Source organism: Microcebus murinus, chromosome 27 (assembly GCF_040939455.1).
Source record: "Microcebus murinus isolate Inina chromosome 27, M.murinus_Inina_mat1.0, whole genome shotgun sequence".
NCBI classification, from domain to species: Eukaryota; Metazoa; Chordata; class Mammalia; order Primates; family Cheirogaleidae; genus Microcebus; species Microcebus murinus.
The window spans coordinates 3,682,863-3,701,805 of NC_134130.1; the positions used below are offsets into that span (position 1 = coordinate 3,682,863).

At 46.9% G+C, this 18,943-nt stretch overlaps 1 protein-coding gene across 2 annotated transcripts in view; it reads right to left on the reverse strand.

The window, feature by feature from the left end:
- Positions 1–243: 243 nt before the first annotated feature.
- VAV1 (vav guanine nucleotide exchange factor 1) overlaps positions 244–18,943 on the reverse strand; it is a 54,126-nt gene continuing 35,426 nt past the window's right edge. The window contains exons 15-27 of one of the 2 annotated variants that reach the window (XM_012761722.3): positions 18,609–18,718; positions 17,495–17,596; positions 17,180–17,277; positions 17,068–17,090; positions 16,857–16,902; positions 15,604–15,740; positions 15,215–15,280; positions 11,052–11,083; positions 7,888–8,004; positions 5,732–5,819; positions 2,845–2,959; positions 1,968–2,116; positions 244–565 (exon numbers count right to left, since the gene is read on the reverse strand). In XM_012761722.3, the coding sequence (XP_012617176.2) occupies positions 512–565; positions 1,968–2,116; positions 2,845–2,959; positions 5,732–5,819; positions 7,888–8,004; positions 11,052–11,083; positions 15,215–15,280; positions 15,604–15,740; positions 16,857–16,902; positions 17,068–17,090; positions 17,180–17,277; positions 17,495–17,596; positions 18,609–18,718 (1,137 nt within the window). In that variant the 3' untranslated portion in view covers positions 244–511. Of the gene's footprint in view, positions 566–1,967; positions 2,120–2,844; positions 2,960–5,731; positions 5,820–7,887; positions 8,005–11,051; positions 11,084–15,214; positions 15,281–15,603; positions 15,741–16,856; positions 16,903–17,067; positions 17,091–17,179; positions 17,278–17,494; positions 17,597–18,608; positions 18,719–18,943 lie in introns of both variants that reach the window. The other variant, XM_012761721.2, reaches the window with a different exon arrangement.

An 18,943-nucleotide genomic window follows, 5' to 3' on the forward strand; every position in this document is an offset into this window, starting at 1 on the left:
GCAAAATTGAGAGGGGAGGTGGCCTCAAAATAATATAAGTTCTATCACAGAAAAAACAATTGAGTGGCACGCCTCTGCAACCCTGCATCTGCAAGTGTAAAATTCTTTCCTGCCGCAGAGGAACCTCAGTCCTGTTGTAAATAAAGAGCAACCAAGTTGGGAGACAGGGATGGGGGGAAGGGGGCGTTTGGTGATGCCTCCTCCTCGTTTTCCCCTTCTAGGTCCTCCCCAATGACACCTCCATTCATTTACATTGTTTTATTAAAAGTAACCCCTTGAGCCCTGCCTTCTCGAGGGGACCCAAGAGGAAATCAGGGTGCTATAAATTAACCACGGCAGGGCATCATCGTGCCCCCGGGGCAATGCCAGCTGGACGCTGGCTTCCTGCAGTCCATCCATCCCGAACTCTCCACCCGCTCGGGACCTGTCACGGCCCCTGGCCCCCGCTGCCTGCTCGCCCTGGGCTCCGAGCCTGGAGTTTCTCATCTCTCTAGCGGCGGTGCTCCGGGGCTCAGCAGTATTCGGAATAGTCTTCCTCTACATAGTTGGAAGGGAACCAGCCAATCTGAAAAGAGATGAGAGATTCATCAGGACAACCTCTTCCTGCTCCTCAACACGTCACCTCAGGGCCTTTGCACCTGCTGCTCCTTTTTCTACCCCGGAAAAATACATCACCCAGACATACCCAAGGCTGACCTCCCTCCCCCATGACCTCCTTAAAAGAGGGCTCTGCTCATGTGGCACCGTATTGTAAGGCCTTTCTAACTACCCTATTTAAAACTGCAAGCCCCACCCACTCACCACTTCTTATCCACTTTCTTACTTTCTTTGCTTGATTTTTCTCCATAGCATTGATCCCCAACTGATTGATTATATATTTTGCAATGTGAGGTCTACAAGGAGGGGAGGTGTCTGTCTTATGTAGCACTGGATCCCAAGAGCCTAGAACAGCTCCTGTAATGCAGCAGACGCTTAATAAATACTAGTCGGATGGATGGATGGATGGATGGATGGATGCTTGGGTGGGGATTGGAAAGATGGATGCATGGATAAATGGATGGAAAGATGCATAAATTAATGGACAGATTAATGGATTGGTGGGTAGGTGGATGGATGGATGGATTAATGTATAGATTAATGGATTGATGTGTAGCCAGTAGGATAGCTAGATAGATTAATGGATGGATGGATTAATGAATGCATGGATGGGTGGATGGGGATTGGATGGATGCATACATGGATGCATGGATGAATTAATGGACAGATTAATGGATTGATAGGTAGGTGAATGGATGGATGTATGCATAGATGGATGAATTAATGCACAGAAATGAATGGATGGATTGATGTTGGATGGATGAGTGGATTAATGGAGAGATTAATGGGTAGGTGGATGGATTGATAGAAAAATAGATGAATGCGTGCATGGATGGATGGATGAACAGATGGATGGAAGGATGGATGGGTGGATGGACAGACACATAGGTGGACATGAACAGATGCCTGAATGAATGGATGTTTTGTGGATGGATGGGTGGATGGATAGATGAATCCTTTACATCCCAGACCTTCCTCAACACTCCAAAGCCTCACACCCTAATTGCCCTCCACTGCTCACTAAACTTACCCTCCAATGTCCTTAACAAAACTGTTCATCTGAGCAATCATGCAGATCATTTTTTGACATGTGTTTCCCTCAGTAGAATGGAAGCTCTAACCAGTGTCCCTGTCTTCATTCAACAAATATTTTTGAGAAATCATTATGAGCAAGGCTGAATTCTAGAGGCTAGGAATTCACCAGTGGATGAAAAAAAAAAGAAGAAGAAAAAGAAGGTTCTCTGCCTTTGTGGAACAGAACTAAGAACCAGGCGTGAAGCCCCTCTGAAAAGTCTTGCAGACCATTCGACTCCTGACAGTCTGAAATCAAACAGGCAAGTGCCCCGGTCACCCAGCCCCGCCTGCCTCACCCGGCCATAGATCTCGCCCCGCCACCAGCCTTGCTGCCCCTTCTTGTTGAGGATCTTGATGATGTCACCCTCCTTGAGGGACAGCTCCGACCGGTCCCGGGCACAGAAGTCATAGCGGGCTTTGGCTGTGCCGAAATATTTGGTGCTTCCTGCTGCAGAGAGAGATCGGAGGTTAGAAGAGGGCCCCGCCGTCTGGAGCCAGCGCTGGGGACACGAGCTCTCGGGAGGGTGGCTCCGGGACGAAGGCTCCTCCGTGCTCCTTTGTTCCGAGTACCGGGTGCCCTGTCCTTTGAGGGGACTCAATGTGCTCCCAGCATCATCCTCTCAGCCCAAGCAACAGGAAAACGTAGCAGATAAGACTGTTTTATGATTTTCCATGACTCATATATATTTACAGGAAAAGGAGCAAGGGGGGAAGCATGAGCTTCATCATAAGCTGTTTGTTTTATTTTATTTTATTTTATTTTTTGAGACAGAGTCTCGCTCTGTCGCCCCCAGGTGATAACAATAATTATCACTCGAGCCCAGGAACTTGAGGCTGCAGTGAGCTGTGATTGTGCCACTGCACCCCAGCCTGGGAGACAGAGCAAGACGCTGTCTCAAAAAAATAAAATACAATAAAAGGTGCAGGTGGAGTCCCCCTCTGGCTCCCGGGATCCTCGTGTCCCCTGTCCCGCCTTCCATTCTATTCAAGCCAACAGATATGCAAACCACTCAAGAGCAAAGGGGCAGACAGGAGTGGGAAGGAGTTCCTGCTCCGCACAGAGACAACCTCTACATGCCCACCGGAAGGGAGGTCCATGGCGGAAGTCCCCAAACTTCCCCTCCACGACGGGAAGGGGCTGGGGCTGCAAGCTCCCAGCCTGAGACCGCCCACCTGGTGGCTTGCTGATGGCTCTCCTCTCAGGCTCCTTGAAGGGGAACTGCAAGGTGGTGTCCAGCGACTTGAAGCAATCCTTTAGGGAGTTCTGTTGGTAAAACTCCACCAGCTCCTACAAGGGGGGTGACAAGACGGATGCTATCCCAGCCACGCCAGCCCACTAGGGGGCAGAGCTGGGAAGAGCGGTGTCCAACCCCTCCTATGAAACAGGCTTCTGGTCTCCCTGGCAAGTGACCCCTTGAATGCTGCCCCTGACGGGGAGCTCATTACCTTTCTGAGCAGCCAGGACTATTTCGTGGGGAAGAGACCACATTGCCTAAAACCAGCTCTCTTAGTAGCTAATTCGCTCCGTGATAAATCTACCAAATAATCGGCTCACCCGATTCAAAGCCTCCTACGGGTACCGAGTGCCTTATTTTTACAATTAACACGTTGACCGCCACACTAGAAAACAAGATTTCTTCCCCTGGGGCCATGGTGTTTTATGAAAACAAAACGATCCTTTCTAATTTGTTATTTTTATTGTTTTCTGTAAGTGAGTTAGTTACGTGCAATGCAATGCACGTTTTTAGGATTAGATTGTCGATATTAATTGTAACAATAAGTACATCAACAAGTGAGATTTTTCCCAAACGCACTGCAGGGTTTTGCTTCACGAGGCCCCGGGCTCGAAACTAGCCTGAGTTAAATACAACTCACATGGCAGTCCATGAGTTCATCATCATCACTGTTATTTAAGCACCTACTATGTGGTGGCCAGTGTGCACACCACACATCATCAGAATCTGCTAGAGGCGTATACATTCCTGATTCTCCCATTTTGCAAATGGAGAAACTGAGACACTGAAAAGCCAAGTTCTTTTGTCCAAGGTCCCATAGCTGGAAAGAAAAAAACTCCGGATTTAACCCCTAGGGCATGCGGTCAAGTGTGGTAGCTAAGAGCCAGCCTCTGTAATAAGACTGATCTGAATTCGAGTCTCGAACTTGTTGCACTTATAAATATTTCTTCCACAAATGTTTGGATGGATTCTAATAGTGAGAAAATAATCAAGTGAGTCGAAATTAAAGGACATTCTGCAAAACGAAATGCCCTGTGTTTGGAGTTATAGACTCCAAAAATGCCGACATCATGAAAGACCTGCCCCCAACCACCTCCAAAAAAAAAAGACTAAGGAGCTATTGCAAACTAAAGGAGATTAAGGAAGTCAAAACTAAATGCAATGTGTGATAACTAATGAGATCCTGGGGGTGGGGGGGACAGCTTTTAAAAAGATATGGTAGTAAAATTCAATGGAAATCAGGCAGGTGAGAGAGGGGCGGAGGGGATGGGTAAATTCACACCTAACAGGTGCAATGCACTCTATATGGGTGATGGACAAACTTATAAGTTTGACTCAAACTGTTCAAAAGCCAATTCATGTAACCAAAATGTTTGCACCCCCATAATAGTCTGAAATTTAAAAAAAAAAAAATAGTTACTTTTGTAACATCCAAGTATTGACAAGTATATATTTAAAGCAGATAATAAGATACAATCATTGAATATAAAAATATTGTATTGGAAAGGGCCTAATGAACATTTTGATTTTTTCCTAACCCTTTTTCTGTGTGTCGTATTAAACAAGATAACAAGGGTAACAGGTATCATTTACAGTCATGTCATATCTTTGTGGAGTGTTTTCGGTTTACCTCCCAGATAAACTGAGAAAATGTAGATCGTCACGAATGGGCACAAAATCATTTTCCAAAGCAGGTGGTTTATAATTCTTTGCTTTTGCCCATTTGAAGCGCAACTTCACTAAAAATGGCTCACAATAATTTCCGGTAACACATTACTGTGATTTTTTACCTTCTCGGGTGTGGTAGTGAGTCTACAATCAAAAATAATTTTTGACGATTAAAAAAAAAGATATAATCGGGGAGTTCGGAATAGGGGTGGGACATTAAATAATAATTTTGCATCAATGTTCAACTTCCTGAGTATGATAATGACATTATGGTGAAGTATGAGGATATCTTGGCTCTTAGGGTGTTCGTGCTAACACATTTATGGTTATGGAGAGATACTGATGCCTGCAACTTACTCTTAAAGAGCAGCATAAGTGTATGTGTGTCAGATTAAACGAGGCAGAATATTAACAGTTAGTAAACCTAGGTGAAAGGTTTATAGGTGTTCAGGACACTACCCCAGCAACTTTTCCAAAATCCCTCAGAAATAAAAAATTCAGGGAGGGAAATGTTTCCGAATAAAAAGTTTCAAGGAGAAAAAAAGATCTGTGGAATGAATTAACCTTCTGGGGATTCAAGCATCCCTTAACCTAAGACACCGCCCCTCCAAAAAAAACGCTGCAGATGCATGCCAAAATCTGGATTTTCTTTCGGAGGACTCACAGCTCCTCAAGGACCCACAGACCACGGGTAAGAGCCCCGTGCCTTACACCAATAGGCTTAAAATGTCTGAAAGATGATCGAAAATTACAGGGCACCAAACAGAAGCGAGAACACCCAAAAGGCATTTGAACGCTCGGTGAAATGGGCATTTAGCAGGCTGGGCAGAGCTAAGCCGTGGGGCTGCTAGTCTGTGACACTAGACGAGGACTAAGCCTCAGTTTTACCCATCTGTGAAATGGACATTCAGAGGGTGAGATCAGAGGCGGTTAATCAGACTCCTGTCTGTAGCGCGTCTGACCATAAATGCTCCATAAGTGTTCACTGCTGTTATTCACTATTACTAACACGGTTGGTCATTAAGGGAATCCACGTCTAAGGCCAATCGTTCCATAGCACCTTGGAGGGAGGAGGGAGCCCCCGGACGGAGGTGCAAGGAGGGTCCCACCTAATTCCTGGGAGGCTGGGGTTTGGGCAGGGGGACGCCGGCCCTTACCGTAAGCCCCCGGAAAGCCTTTTTCTCTGTGATCCGGTATAATCCTTCTGCCGTCATGATTTTAATGTGTTTGACCTCCACGTTATACCTGGAAAGGAGGGAGAAAGAGGACCAGGTGGTCACTGAGCCCTGAGTCCGAGGACCAGGCCCCTCCCCTGCCAAGCCCCAACTGTGGGAGAAGCAATCTTGGCTTCTCCAGGGACCGGGTGACCTCAGAAGCTGTCCCAGCAGAACCCCTTCCCTGGAGCCTTCGCTGCTCTGATCCTTACTGCCTCCCTCTCCTAGAAGAGGCATCCCCTCCCCTGACTCACAGGTTGGCTGAGAAGCCAGTAAGCCCTTGTAAAGAAAGCGATGTTCTAGAATAGATGGGAAGAGATCTCCACTTCCGCAACATAGAAGACCATAGACTACAAAGGGTATGGGAGGAGAGACCTGTTTATGGCAATACAGCGAACCTCAGAATAGAAAAAAAAAAAAAATGTAGAAGACATCCACGTCTGCCAATACGGTGGGCCAGGACATGGGGGAAAACATCTACTTCTGTCCACATGAAAAACTAGATAACAACAGCAACAAAAAAAAAATCCTCCTACTACAAAACCCTTTGAAAATGCTGAGCTCTCAAAAAAGTAAAGGAAACTCTCTGGGAGGCCGAGGTGGGAGGATTGCTGGAACTCAGGAGTTCGAGACCAGCCTGAGCAAGAGCGAGACCCCGTCTCTACTATAAATAGAAAGAAATTAGCCAAACAACTAAAAATAGAAGAAAAAAAAAATAAGCCGGGCATGGTGGACACGCCTGTAGTCCCAGCTACTCGGGAGGCTGAAGCAGGAGGATCGCATGAGCCCAGGAGTTTGAGGTTGCTGTGAGCTGTGATGATGCCACAGCACTCTAGCCCAGGCAAGAGAGTGAGACTCTGTCTCAGAAAAAAAAAAAAAGTAAGGGAAATCCACAGAAGCCAAAAATAAAGATGAAACAAGAGGTGAGTATTAAGCACGCACTGCTGCTAGGGCTACCTGAGCAGGTCTGCTGATCTCGGTAACCAAGGAGCTCACACCTCGATGATCCCGTGAAACATGAAATGCATTACTGGGCTCACATACGTTGAGGAGCTGGCACTGAGGCCTGCTCATACCCTGTAATGCTGGACTGTCAAAGAACCACATCTGGCTGGGCACAGTGGCTCATGCCTGTAACCCCAGCACTTTGGGAGGCAGAGATAGGAGGATCGCTTGAGGCCAGGAGTTTGAGACCAGCTTGGGCAACATAGCAAGACCCCCGTCTCTATAAAAATAAATAAATAAAAAATTAGCCGGATGTGGTGGTGTGCACCCGTAGTCCCAGCTACTTGGGAGGCTGAGGCAGGAGGATCGCCTGAGCCCAGAAGTTTGAGGTTGCAGCAAGCTGTGATGATGTCACTGCACACTTAGCCCCAGCAAGAGGGTGAGACCCTGAGTCAAAACAAAACAAAAAAAAAAAAGAGCCACATCCTCAGGAAAAGGGGCGGGCTGGAAAAAAAAAAAAAAAAAAAAAACTCCAGCCATCAACACAAAAGAGATGATAAGAAAGCTTGCATGTCTCAGACCCAAAGCACCCTTGAGAATTCACCACCTTCCACCTGTGTGGAAGGGGAGTCACCTGTGTAGGCTGGGAAACTAAGAAATTAACCCTAAAAACAATTAACCTAAAAAAATTAATTAGCCTGTTGTCCATCCCAACAGAAGCAAGTGCAAAATGTCTCTGGAGACCAAGGCAGCATAAGACTCCCACAGGTAAAGCCCCACTTACGATTGCAACACAAAACGATAAAGCTGACAAGGAAACGAGTCACCATGAGCGAGAAGCAGCAAACTGCACTACACACGGAAAGGCACGGGAGCCAGGATCTGCACTGCTTCGGTTCCAGTTGTGTTTCAGCCTCTTCCTAGAGACTGCTAAGGGCATTTTTCAGCCTCGGTGGGAATCCTATCTCCTTCTTGTGGGTTTTCAGTCCATTAAAAAGAAGTAAGACAGGTCAAAGCACTCAGGACCCCGACAGGAGCTCAGAAGGGTGGTTGATAGTCTGGTACACTCAAAAGGAAAAACTGAATGCCCTGCTTCCCAGGCACCTGGAGGGACCAGGTTTTGGACAGAGGTGGGTCAGGGAGAGCGGAGTTACTTAATGCTGATGGCGAATTCTGCAGCGTCCTTCACCCTCTGCCGCACCAAGAACGTCCCGTCCGAGCGGTTGGTAAGGATGCTCTCTGCCCCTGCTCGCTCCATGGGGCCGGCGTACCTGCGGAGATGCACGGAGCAGAGAGGTTACACGGTCCCCACACCTGGGCCCCCCGTATTGCCACATTGATGTGGCTTTCCCCCCTGCCCAGCCACGTGATTTTTTTAAGTTGGTGACAGCCTGGGTCTCACAGCCCTTGTACATCCGGATGGCCCCATGCATGGAGGCAGGGGCCAGAGCCCAGAGGTGAGCCCGGACTTCCGTTAAGTTACTCCCAAGGTTTGACACACAGGTTGTGGGGGCCAGCTCAGCCCTCTGGGGCTTGCTGGGTCTCTGGAATTCGGCCACTGCCTCGATGGGCATTTGACTGAGTGCCCACCGTATGCTGGTCTCTGCAGTCACCGGGATGGAAGCCAGGTAAGGCACGAGCCTCAGGTGCAAAATTTAAGTGACAGGCAAAAAAAAAAAAAGAAAAACCCAGTCATCAAGATTAACAATAATAAAGAGAACAAATAGTATTTGAATGCAACGGTTTTGGAAATCAAAATGAACGAAAAACCAGCCATGAAAAGAAATGAAGCTCTGACATGTGCTGCAACATGGATGGGCCCTGGGGACACACTCAGTGAGGGACGCCAGACCCAAAAGGCCACCAGCGTGTGATCCTGTTTACGCAAAATGTCCAGAACAGGAGGATCCGAAGAGACGGGATGTGGATCTGTGGGTGCCGGGGGCAGGGGAAGGAAATGGGGAACGACTATGATGGGATGAGGTTTCTTTTAAGGGTGATGACGATATTTTGGAGCTCAATAGAGGTGATGGCTGCAGACCAGTGTGAATGCACTAGATGCCACTGAATATAAATGCGAACATGAATTAATGGTGCAAATGTAAATATGCAATAGAAATTATACACATTAACTATATGATTATATGTAATGTATAATATAAATGCAAGTATCTAATATAAATGGAAATATATAATATATAATATGACTTAAATGTTAATGTACAATATAAATAATAGATGTTATTTATATATTCTATCTAACATAACATAAATGTAAAAATATAAATATATTATTATATGGCATACAATGAGATGACTTACATGTAAATGTACAATATAAATAATAAATATTAATTATGTGTGATAAATGACATAATCTAAATGTAAAAATATAATACAAATATATATTATATGATACATAATAATATGCTATCCACATAAATATGCAATATAAGATAAAAACAAAAATAAAATAAATGTTAATTGTGTGTAATATATATAATTATATATAATATATAATATGAATGCAAATATGTAATATAAATGTAAATGTATATTATAACATATGATATAAAATAATATGATATAATTCAAATATATAACAATAAATATTAATGATATATCATATGTAATCATATATGATACATAACGTAAATGTAAATATATAACATAAATGCAAATATGAATATAAATAGAAATACCACTAATATTTACATGGTTAATTTATAATAAGTGAATTTCACCTCAATTTTTTAAAAAAAATGTCATAAAAACCTGTGATGAACAAAAATGTCAAAATTCTAAATAAAGACAGAATCCGACCATGCTGGCTCCCCTCACTCCCCTCCTCCTGTCGGATCCTGCTTTTATTTACTGTTTTGATCTTTGTTCATTTTTTTGCCTTGTTTTTGATTTCTTAAAATATTGCATTAAAATATTATGAATCTTGACCACTGAGATTTTTATTGCTCCCTTACATCTTGCACCCAGCTCACAGCCTCCCTCCTCTCACCGGGTTCCGCATCCCGGTGGGGAAGGGCAGAGCAAGGGCAGCCTCGAGAGACCAGGGTTCAAATCCCGGCTCTACCCTTCGTTCGCTCTCAAACCTTAGGAACTGATTTTGCCAGTCAGAGCCCCCATTTCCTCTTCTAAAAAGAAGAATATGAAAATACCCACCACAGGGGGACATTCTGACAAGAGCAGCAAAGCAGGTGAAGCACTACGTGAGGAGACCGGAGGGTCGTCACACTCACTCTATTGCTATTACTATTGGAGTTGGACAGTCTTGGGTTCGAATCCCACCCCTGTCACTGCCTCACCGTGTGACATCGAACAAATCACTTCCCCTCCCTGAACCTCCTTTGCAAAAAAAGAATTCCTCCTTGGCAAAAAAAAAAAAAAAAAAAAAAAAAAAAGGTAGGAATAGCATCTATTTCAAAGGGTTATTGTGAAAATTACAGAGCCAATACGTGGCCATAAAATCAACACCATATCACAGCAACTCTGAAGTGTCAACACCGGCTAAATGCACCATTCTTTTATGTGCCATTATGACAGAAAAATTGCTACCTACAAAATTCGGCAGGAGGCTGAGACTCCGTTGGTTGCAAGAGCCATTCCAACGTCGGAGCTGTTAAAATGTGCATCTTAGAGTGGATGAAATGTTATAATAACAACAGCTGATGCTATGTGAAGCCCCTACTATGTGCCAGGACCAGGACTAAGCATTCAACAGGCTCATTTAAGCCACCTAACAACGCTGGGAAGTAGATACTGTTATTAAGCTATTTTTCCAGAGGGGAAAACTGAGGCACAGAGAGGTTAAGTCACGGGCCCAAAGTCACACAGCTAAGTAATGTCAGGGTCAGGATTTGAACCCAGGTTATCAGGCTTCAAGAGCCACATTGTAAACCTCCACCCCTAGCTGCCCAACATGCAATAGATGCTCAAAAAAAAAAAAAATTTTTTTTTGGACTGCCATTACCATCACCACGACCACCACCACCATCATCATCATTGTCATGGTGACCATTGGGCTTCCAACAAGAGGATAACCTCCCAAGGTCAGGGACCTTCCTTTTTTTCTGTCCCCTCCCCAGCAGCCGAGGAGAAGGAGCCAGCGAGTGAGGAGCTTTTAAAGCCCTTTCCTTGTGGGAGGGGCCCTGGGCTGGATTCAGAAGCCAATGCTCAGAGCTCAAAGAATAAGTAACTCATTGGTCCGGAGCCCCTCCCAAGCCCAGCCTGGGCCCCCACCCCAGAAACCTCTGGTTGGGAAAAAAGAAAAACAAAAGGAAGAATGTGGTTCAGGTCTACTCACCAGAGATGAACAGATAGATCCTGAGGAGGGCCCTAGGAACACAGAAAGAGACCCCAACTTAGGATAAAGACCCCAGCTTGACCACAGGCTGCAGGGCACTTCATTCATTCATTCATTCATTCATTCATCCCAAAAGCATTTATTGAGTGCCTACTACGTGCGAGGCTCTGTGCTATTCACTGGGGATACCGTCCCAAAATCTCACAGGAGAGACTGTCCCAGTCGTATCCTATGTAATAAATCAGGTGTTGTCCTCCCCCGTGTTTTATCATGGTCCTCAAGCTAAGAATGGTTTTTACGTTTCTAAGTGGTTGGCAAACATCAAGAGTATTCCCTGGCGTGTGAAAAGTATGTGAAATTCACATGCCAGTCAGTGTCTGGGAATGGCATGTCATAGGGACACGGGAGGCGTGCCCACTCCTTTGCGGATCATCTGTGGCTACTATTGTGAGACACAGAGCCAGAGTTGACGGGCTGTGAGATTTGTGGCTCACAAGGTCGAACATATTTATTATTTGGCTCTTTACAGAAAACGTTTGCCAACCGCCGATCTAAATACATGTGACAGTGCTCACTTCCACGACTTCACATGCTTTAGGATGGTCACTATCAGGGAAACAAAACAAACAACAACAACAACAAAAAGAAAAAAACCCAGAAAATAACTAGGGGAGGAGATGTGGAAAAATCAGGACCCTTGTGCACTGTTGGTGGGAATGTAAAATGGTGCAGCCACTGTGGAAAACAGTATGAATTTAAATATTCAAATAATAATTTAAATAATTGAAAAAATTAAATATTAGAATTTAAATTAAATATTGGAATTCAAAAAACTTAAACAGCAGAATTACTGCATGATCCCACAATCCCACTTCTGGGTATGGGCCGGAAGGAATTGAAAGCAGGGTCTGGAAGAGATATTTATTCGTACACCCAGGTTCATAGCAGCACTTTTCGTGAAAGGCAAAAGTTGAAGCAACCCAAGTGTTTACTGATGGAAGAATAGATCTTTTAAAATGTGGTCTGTGCATACAATGGAGAAATTTTCAGCCCTAAAAAGGAAAAGCAATTGATGTAACCAAAATGTTTGTATGCCCATAATATGCCGAAATAAAAATAAATAAATGAAATGGAAAAAAAAAAAAGGAAGAAAATCCTGATACAGGCTACAACATGGATGAACCTCAAATGCAATACACTCAGTGAAAGCAGCCAGACACAAAAGGATGAACACTGCATTATTCCACTTATATGGGGTCTCTAGGATAGTCAGATTCGTAAAGACAGGAGAAAGTAGAATGGTGGACGCCAGGGGCAGGGGAGGGGGAAATGGGGAGTTGTTGTTTAACGGGCACAGAATTTCAGTTCTGCAAAGATGAAAAGAATTCTAGAGATGGATGGTAGTGATATTCATACCAGAAAGAAAATATCTGGTTACAAAATATTTTTATCACCCCAAAAGAAAATGCCATACCCATTACCCATTAAGCAGTCAGTGCCTGTTCCTACTCCCCCCTGCACCCAGCACTGACAACCACCAATTTGCTTTCTGTCTCTACAGATGTACCTATGCTAGATATTTCATATAAATGGAATACGCTAAATGCAAATGTACTAAATACTTCTGAGCTTTTTTCACTTGAAACAGTGTTATGTTTTGCAAATTTCACTTCAATTGTTTTCAAAAGAAAAAAAACTGAGATGTTTGACAAATAGTGACATGGCAAGATCTCAAAATATATTAAGTGGGGGAAAAAAAAACAGGCCACAGAATAGTGAGTATAGAACCTTTTAAATAAACCGTGGGAGAACTGAGTATCCATATTTGTATCTATTTATATTTGCATTAACAAATGCCAAATGGCCATATTAAAAAAGAACAATAGTCTTTATGTTGTGAAGGGGGTGGTACTGGAAGAACAAGGCCTTGAATGAGGTGAAGAACTGTCATTTTTGGAGTCTTAGCAGAGGCTTCCCTGAATTGGGAGAGGAGGAGCCACTTTAAGGAGGCAGCTACACTTAGGGGCAGACATCGAAAAGATGCCCAGATCTTGGCTTCTGGACGCCGTGCCCCACTGAAAGGACCAGAGCTCCTTGGAGAAAAATGGTTGATTCCAAGACTGGGGCAGGAAAAGCATGAGATAAACCTGGCATCGTGTTGGAAAATAAGGAAGTACTCAAAGAATGATGGGGACATGTTAAAAGGACAGAGAACCCAGCCTGAAGGGGCTCCTTCTGCCCAAAGCTGGGACAATTTTAAAATAAGGATCTGTGAGCTGTTCTTGATAGAAGGCATATGGATAGATATAGGTAGATGGGATAGATGGATGATATATGGACAAATAGATCGCTAGATGATAGCTAAATCAATAGATAATTGATAAATAGATGATACATTCTGGATGGATAGATAGATGATTGATGAATAGATGATAGATGGATGGATGAATGGATGGTTGGAGAGTTGGGTAGATAGAGGATAGATGGATGGATAGATGATAGATGGGTGGATGGATAGATAGATGATGGATGGGTAGATGGATAGATGATGGATGGATGGATAGATAGATGATGGATGGATAGATGATGGATGGATGAATAAATGGATGAAAGATGGATGGATGGATAGATGATGGATGGATGGATAGATGGATGGATAGATAGATGATGGATGGACGGATGGATAGATGATGGATGGATGGATAGATAGATGATGGATGGATGGATGGATGGATGGATAGATAGAGGACGGATGGATGGATAGATGATGGATGGATGGATGGATGGATGGATGGATGGATGGATAAATGGATGAAAGATGGATGGATGGATAGATGATGGATGGATGGATGGATGGATAAATGGATGAAAGATGGATGGATGGATAGATAGATGATGGATGGATGGAGAGATGGATGCATGGATGGATAAATGGATGAAAGATGGATGGATGGATAGATGATGGATGGATGGATAAATGGATGAAAAATGGATGGATAGATAGAGGATGGATAGATGAATAGATGGATAAATGGATGAAAGATGGATGGATGAATAGATGACAGATGGGTGGATGGATAGATAGATGATAGATGGATGGATGGATGGATGGATGAATGGATGGATGGATGGACGGACGGGTGGATGGACGGACAGATAGGGTAGAAGGGACAGCTCTTCCTTACAACAGAATACCAGCTAATAAATTTGGAAGGAGTGATGATGTTGGAAATTCATAATTTAAATTGACAGTGGAGAACCCATAGAACCAAAAAAAAAAAATCTTTAAGTGACATTTTTGGGGAAATTGGCAAAACTTTGATGTAGACTATGAATTAAATAATAGTATAATGACAATGTCGAATTTTGTTTGTTTGTTTTTAAATCATGCTATTGTTGTATACAAGAAGTTTCTCATTCTTAGGAAGTACTCAGGGGTAAAGGGGAATGATGTCTGCAAACTCAGTTTTAACTGTTTCAGGAGAAATAAATCTCTATGTGTAAAGAGAGCAAGTGATAGAGCAAATGGAAGGACATGTTAGCAACCGGTGAATGCAGGTCGAGGCTCTGTGGGAGCTCTTTGATAGGAGTCTGAAAGGACATGAAGTTGATGTTACAACGAACACGGGAGAGGGTTCCTCTCTGCGGGTTCCACCTGGGCTGTGAGGTGGGACAGTGGGGTCCTTGGCTGAGAATGAGAGAGGAAGGGGGCCCCCGAGGTTCGGGGAGAGTGGGAGAGATCTGAAGTCACGGGAAAGAGTGAGGGATCAGCAGAGCAGAGAACAGTTGAAGAACAGTTGAGACCAGGGTGGACAGGCGTGTCCATCGGGAGGTGGACAAGGAGGTAGAGGTGGCACGAGGCCTCGACAGGACTCAGTTCGGTGTCTCTGACGGATTCCACCTTCTGGAGCCCGGCACCTTGCCCTGCCTCGGCCACGTAGGAAGGAAGACCTTCAGACTGAAAGAATCAAGAGGGAACATTCCTAGTGTGGCCTCGCTCAGCGCTCAGCTGGCGGGGACAGGCCAAGCCGAGAGTTGGGGGGTGACCCGCCAGGATGGGCGCCCCTCCCCCAGCTCCAGGGCTGTCTTCCTGAGGCTGCCCGCCCTCCCAGCATCCTCTCTGGACCCCTTGCCCGGGCTCCACCCAGACTGGTGGCACTCACGTGGACGTAGGGCTTCACCCTGTTACAGGGAAACCAGCCAACTTCATTGGTAGCTGTGTTCCTGCCCTAAAAACGCAGGAGACAAAAACAGGGACAGAGAGTTAATACGTGTGTGTGTGTCTACCTCTTTACTCTGTGGCCACTCTGCTTTGCCACCTGTCGCTGGGTGGTCTAGAGGGCTCAGAGAGGTACCAGCCAGTGTCAACCTCCCAGGAAGATGGCCAGCTCAGAAGAGCCACCAAGCCAACCCCAAAAATCCCAATCCATAGCATCACCCCAGGCAGCACCTCCAGAGCCCAGTGGGACTGCGACCCCACTCCCCGGGGCCACCTGAACCCCTCCCCCCCACACCAGCATCCTGCCCGGCGGGACCACGGCCCAGTGCCTACCTCCCACCAGTTCTGCTCAGCCTCCGCCTTGGTCAGCTCCACGATGTCGCCGGGGTTGAGCCGCAGAAAAGGCCCAAAGGCACCGGGGGGCGGAGGAAGCCCATAGTATTCCTGAAACACCTCCATCTTGGGGAGGCCTGGGGGACGGGGAGGGTGTTGGTACCAGGTGGTTGGCAGTCAAGGACGCCCAAACCTGAGCCTTGCCACCCCCAGAACGGCTGGACCGTAAAGAGACTGGCATCATCAAACAAGTGTTGGCTGGGATGCAGACCAACAGGGACACTGCCGGCGGGGGAGGGGGGGAGGGGATCCACTTCGGAAACCTGTTCGTCAGTATCTGCCCATGACTTTTGGGGGACATGTTCGCATATGCCGGCAACCCAGCAACCTAGGAAAAATGCCGACACGTCCTCCAAAAGTCGTGGGCGAAAATGTCCCCAACGGCTTTATTCACAATAACCCAACACGGGCAACAAGCCAAATGTCCTCAGCAGGTTTGATTATCGATAGCAAATGGTGATACAATCACACGGTGGAATACTACACAGCAGTGAAAAAGGGATGAGCCACTGCCGCAGGCAGCCGCATCCACGTATCTCACCAGCCATGTGCCTAGACAGCTAAGACTACAGAAGGTGGGGTTGAGGTAGAGCTCGCTTGGACGACATTGGATGGACATCAAAGAGGACCTTAAGGCCGGGCGCGGTGGCTCACGCCTGTAATCCTAGCACTCTGGGAGGCCGAGGCAGGCGGATTGCTCAAGGTCAGGAGTTCGAAACCAGCCTGAGCGAGACCCTGTCTCTACCAAAAATAGAAATAAATTAATTGACCGACTAAAATATATATATACAAAAAATTAGCCGGGCATGGTGGCGCATGCCTGTAGTCCCAGCTACTCGGGAGGCTGAGGCAGGAGGATCACTGAGCCCTGGAGATTGAGGTTGCTGTGAGCCAGGCTGACGAGACAGCACTCACTCTAGCCTGGACAACAAAGTGAGACTCTGTCTCAAAAAAAGGACCCCAGTATTGCTACGCCCCATGCATTCCCTTGATGGTGCTTGAGCAAAGCAGGGAATGAAGTTGAGTCGGTTCTGTTTAAACTGCTTTCGAGTTTCTGGTCCTGGGACACACGGATGGCCGCGTTATAAGCGGGACCTTACGTGGGCGCTACTATGGTGATGGAGATCTGTCCCTGGAGCAGATCGGTCCCCCCCTCCCCCCCCACCCACACACAGCGCCCCCTGCTGACTCACCCAGGTCATTCCTCTTTTTGTCCTGAGCCCTTCGGTGCAGTTTGTCCTGGCAGGAGAGACCAAGAGAGCACCGTGGCTACCTGTGCTCATCCCTGTCCTCTCATCCAACACGGGGCCACGCCCGCTGCGGGGGTCCCCTGGGTGCTCCCCGCCTGGCCTTCCAGACTCCCCGTGCACGGAAGTGTGCGTGGGGGTGGGGGTGGGCTCTTACCTTCTTCATAGTCCCTGAGAAATCTACGGGAGGGAAAAAGGAGCAGTCAGCATGGGGAATGCCCCACGGAGACCCAAGCCCGCCCCCCACCCTGCCCCGGTCCCCATGCTACCTTGTCCGTGCCGGCCACACGGAGGCACCCTCCCCAGACACTCCTTGTGCGCAGGCGCCCGGCACCGATGGCAGCGGTAGCCCTGGTAGAAGGTGCCCCTGGGGTGCAGGGCAGAGAGAAGGAAAAGTCATCCTCGAGGGCCAGGACAGCCACGCTGCCCCCTTGGGTTCTCTTTTGAGCCAGAGAGCGATGGAGAAAGTCGAAGGAGGGCTCCCCCACCTCCAAATCTAGGGGACCAATGACTGGGGGGGGCTCCTCTGGGACAGGAAGGGCTGACCACGCCCAGGATCCAGGCCCATCCTCCCTGCCGCCCACCTCAGCAGCATCTGGCAAGCCTTGCAGGACGTGGTCTCTTCGAAGGAGAACATCTGGAAGTCGTGCCCGTTGGCGGTGGCGTTCTCAGGGTAGATGTTGGAGCTGGCGAGGGGAATGGAACAAGACAGGGCCGATATTTCATCCCTTTTCAGAGCTGCATACTATTCCGTGGGCTGATAGAGCACACTTTGTTGGTCCATTCACCCACCGATCAACATTTGGGCTGTCTCCGCCCTCTGGCTATTGTGAATAACGCTGCTCTCAGCACCGGCCCAGAGAGAAAGATGAGTAGTAATAGGGTCCAGGGGCTGGGACGGGGGGAATCGGGGAGTGACTGTTTAATGGGTGTAAAGTTTCCTTTGGGGGTGGCGAAAAAGGTTTTGGAACTAGATAGAGCTGGGGGTTGCACAGCAATGTAAATGTATGAAATGCCACAAAACTGTACGCTTTCATATGGTTGGTTTTTTGTTATGTGAATTTCACCTCAATATAAAAAGATGGAGGCCGGGCGCGGTGGCTCATGCCTGTAATCCTAGCTCTCTGGGAGGCCGAGGCGGCAGGATCGCTCGAGGCCAGGAGTTCCAGACCAGCCTGAGCAAGAGCAAGACCCCGTCTCTACTATAAATAGAAAGAAATTAATTGGCCAACTAATATATAGAGAAAAAAATATTAGCCGGGCATGGTGGCGCATGCCTGTAGTCCCAGCTACTCGGGAGGCTGAGGCAGGAGGATCGCTTGAGCCCAGGAGTCTGAGGTTGCTGTGAGCTAGGCTGACGCCACGGCACTCACTCTAGCCTGGGCAACAAAGCGAGACTCTGTCTCAAAAATAAATAAATAAAAATAAAAAGATAGAAATGGAGGAGGAGGAGGAGGAGGAAGAGAAAACAGCAGGCTGGTGGCTGAAGTTTGCACAAAACCTCACAATTCCTCAGTTGCAGACAGCCTTGAGCCTGACCCTCCCATTTCTCAGATAAGGAAGCTGAGGTTCAGAGTGGTCCCATGGCATGTCAGGGCAGACATGCTCTAGGGAGACTAGAGCACAGGCCTGCCTCCGAGCCCCTAGCCCCACGAGACAGAGCCCTCTGAGGACAGAAAGAGGGAGGGAAGGACTCACATGGCCATCTCAAACTGCTCCATCCACTTCTTCTTCAGTTCTCGAGTCTTGAAGAACAGCTCATAGCCCTGGGCACCTTGGTCCTCGATCAGGAGAAACATGTGGCTCCACTGCAGGGAAGCAGAGCTCAGACTCACCGACCGCTCCCCCTGCAGGGAGCCCAGGGTCCGGCCATAACAGTCTCTCCGCCCCTGGCACCTTCGCAGAACGCACAACAGACACGGCGTGTCATTCATCCATTTGTCTACTCAACAAACGTTTGCTGAGCGCCTGCTGAGAGACAGGCACCTTGCTAGGAGCTGGGACGTAGCAGGGCACACTGTCCCCAGGGCTGC